Source organism: Aplysia californica, unplaced genomic scaffold, assembly GCF_000002075.1.
Source record: "Aplysia californica isolate F4 #8 unplaced genomic scaffold, AplCal3.0 scaffold00662, whole genome shotgun sequence".
Lineage (NCBI taxonomy): Eukaryota > Metazoa > Mollusca > Gastropoda > Aplysiida > Aplysiidae > Aplysia > Aplysia californica.
The window spans coordinates 430,033-433,095 of record NW_004797932.1 but is presented as its reverse complement, the minus strand read 5'-3'; the positions used below and the strand labels follow the sequence as shown (position 1 = coordinate 433,095).

At 40.9% G+C, this 3,063-nt stretch overlaps 1 protein-coding gene across 1 annotated transcript in view; it reads left to right on the top strand.

The window, feature by feature from the left end:
* The window catches only part of LOC106013110 (alpha-N-acetylglucosaminidase-like), a 32,192-nt gene that overhangs the window by 25,510 nt on the left and 3,619 nt on the right, over window positions 1-3,063 (top strand). The window contains exons 11-12 of the mRNA XM_013087943.1: window positions 279-469; window positions 1,499-1,663. Of these exons, the coding sequence (XP_012943397.1) occupies window positions 279-469; window positions 1,499-1,663 (356 nt within the window). The remainder of the gene's footprint in view (window positions 1-278; window positions 470-1,498; window positions 1,664-3,063) is intronic.

Genomic DNA, 3,063 nt, shown 5'->3' with positions numbered 1-3,063 from the left:
CCTTCTCGGAGTAGCGTCGGCGGCTTAGTGGTTATAAGTATAAGGCTTCCAGAGTCGTAATCGTGAGATCGCGGGTTCGGGGGCTCCGGGGTTCGGGCCTCAGTTCGTTCCGAATTGTGTTCTTGGAAAAGGCACTTTACATGAATGTCCCATTTGGCTCTTTCCTACAGGAGATGGACGGTAAACTCGGAGGTCCCGTCTCTTAAATAACATAATAATTTTGATACGTGCGTTACACATATGCCGTTTTCACCCCACCTTTCTGTATGTCTCCTCAGATCTGGTACAAACCCAGAGACCTTTTCCAGGCCTGGGAGGGTTTTGTCAACGCTTCTCCCGACCTGGCGGAGAGTCAGCTGTTCCAGTATGACGTCACAGACGTGACGAGGAACAGTCTGCAGGTCATCTCCCTCTACCACTACTACGTCATGATGTCGGCTTTCCAGGGGAATGACCCTGCGGGAGTCCAGTGAGTTAGTTGTCTAACTGTTAGTTTTGTTTTAGTAGAGGTTTTACGGCGCTCGCAACTGCATAAGGTCATATGAGAGCCAGAAGATTAGAGGTGTTACAAGAGAGTAACAAACACAAAAAAGAAGAAGGGGAGATAAGGACGAAAGATGTTTGATAGGAAAGAAGAAGCAAACCACACCAGAGCACCCACCTACCGCCCTCTCTAACTCTGTTAATTGAATTTGTAATTGTATGTGATTTATGCTGCCATTAGCAGGATTTAGGTCAACTATTTGCAGGTGGGCCTCTTTGATCCTGCCTGTCGGGACAAAAACAAGACCACTGAGTGTGATATAACATCCCAGCAGTTAAGCTTCTATCTGGCGACTCTAGCGTAGTAGTCTGACTCTTTTTGACTGTTTTTCTGGTATAAAATTTTACACATATGCATTTATATTATATGTATAATACTTTGTTTTACGTACACATTTGTGTCGATTAATTTTTAAGATGTGATGTCTTTTTCGTTGTAATGCGCATTCAGCATCTTTTAGGAAATGGAAATGCGCAGTATAAATGCTATTTATTGTTATTATTATTATTATTCGCTGTCCTTCACAGGAGACCCGAGTTCGCTTCTGGAGTAGGGAGGCAATATTTTTTTAAATTGAGTATGGTTGCATGTATACCAACGCAGAATCGACCCTATATGTTTTTTGTCGGGAGGACGCAATTTAGTCTGTCCGTGCCCGGCGTGTGTGTGTGTCCAATAACGTATGAGTAGCTCCGAAGACAATGTATTATTTCTCGTTATCTATATTATAGCGTCTTTAAAGCGGGTCCCCCAAAAGAATTCATCTTGTTATCAACAACTGAAGCCACCCACCATTGCTGTTGCCGAAAAATTGCACCTTCCCTTAAGTTAACATCTAACAGCACAAGAGGACGGATAAAGGAAAGAATAAGGAGTCTCCACGACGTTGAAAGTTGTTTTTTTTTCGTCAATATAATATTACATAATCTTTCTATTGTGTTTTTCTTCGAACAGAGCTGCCGGGGCCAAAATAAGCGAACTGCTGACCGATATGGACCTTGTGCTCAGCGCCAACGATCGCTTCTTGGTGGGACGGTGTATCGCAGACGCCAAGTCGTGGGCGACTGACGCAGACGAGATGAGGCTGCTGGAGTACAACGCCCGGAACCAGATCACTTTGTAGGGGCCGGACGGGGAGGTAAGTCAGTTTTGCAGTATGACACACGCATAGCGAAACAAGAAGATAGCAAAGAAATTTTCAGGTCCCGAATTTTGCTTACAAGGAGGCGTACATTATATTCTCAGTATTCAAATCACGTACCCAGCAAAATGTGTACATAACGAAAAAATTTGTGAGGCAGCGTGGTGGAATCAGGCTCTCGTCAAAATAATCAAAATGAAGAAACTTGCATTTTTCTGCTGGTTTCTGAATTTTTATCAAGTTTTTGTTTTTTGACTCAAAACCTTTCATGCCCATTGCAAAACTCATTTCTGTGTGGATTTTCCTGAAAAACGTTGATTAAAGGTACAAAAAAAAAAGGAAATTTTCAGTTACCACAGACTCTTAAGCTAAGGAAATAACTAATCTTTGGCGGCCATTTTCTCACTGAATTTTCCTCTGAAAACAGGTAACCCCCAACTCCTTCATTCGCAAATATCTTGACTTGTATTAAAGATAAATGGATATTCTTTTCATCCAAATAAACACAAATGAACAAGCTTTAAGATGATACCAATAACTCTACATGCCCAAAAATTGACGAGAGCCTGATTCCACCACGCTGCCTTACATTTCCTCGTCCTGCCGATTTAGCTACGTGTTATTATGCTATACTGCATTTTTACTTCCTGACAGCAAATGTGTTATGCCCCCGTCGACTGATCGCTGCCTTGCGCCCTTGACGGTACAGGGAGAGAGTAAATAAGTAATACATGTACACACTGGAAGGATACTGGCAACTTTGACCCCGGCATAGTTATGTTGAACTGACTTAAATGAAAACTCTAGGCTACAGATTTTTGTGATTTGCAAATCGCCTTTTTAAAGATGTTATTCCTTTAAGAGGATGAACACTTTTATGAGCCTCTTTCTACCGATGAGCCCAATATCTTTGCATATTTATATGGTAGTTATTTTGTGAGGCTTTGGCGAAAGACAGCCATAAGAGAAATATAAATGTGAGGCAGCGTGGCGGAATATCAGGCTCTCGTCAAAATAAACTAAATGAAGAAACTTTCATTTTTACGCAGGTTTGTAAATTTTTATCAATTTTTTGTTTTTTGGCTCAACACCTTTCAAGCCCGTTGAAGACCTCATTTTTGTGTGAATCTTTCTGAAAAACGTTGATTAAAGGCACAAAAAATGTAAATTTTCAGTTACCACGGACTCTTAAGCTAAGGAAATAACTAATCATTGGCGTCCATTTTCTCACTAATTTTACCTATGAAAACAGGTGACCCCCATCTACTTCTTTGGCAAATATCTCGGCTTGTATTCAAGATAAATGAATATTTTTTTTTTCATTCAAAGCAAGACAAATGAACAAGCTTTAAGATGATACCAATAACTCTAAATGGCC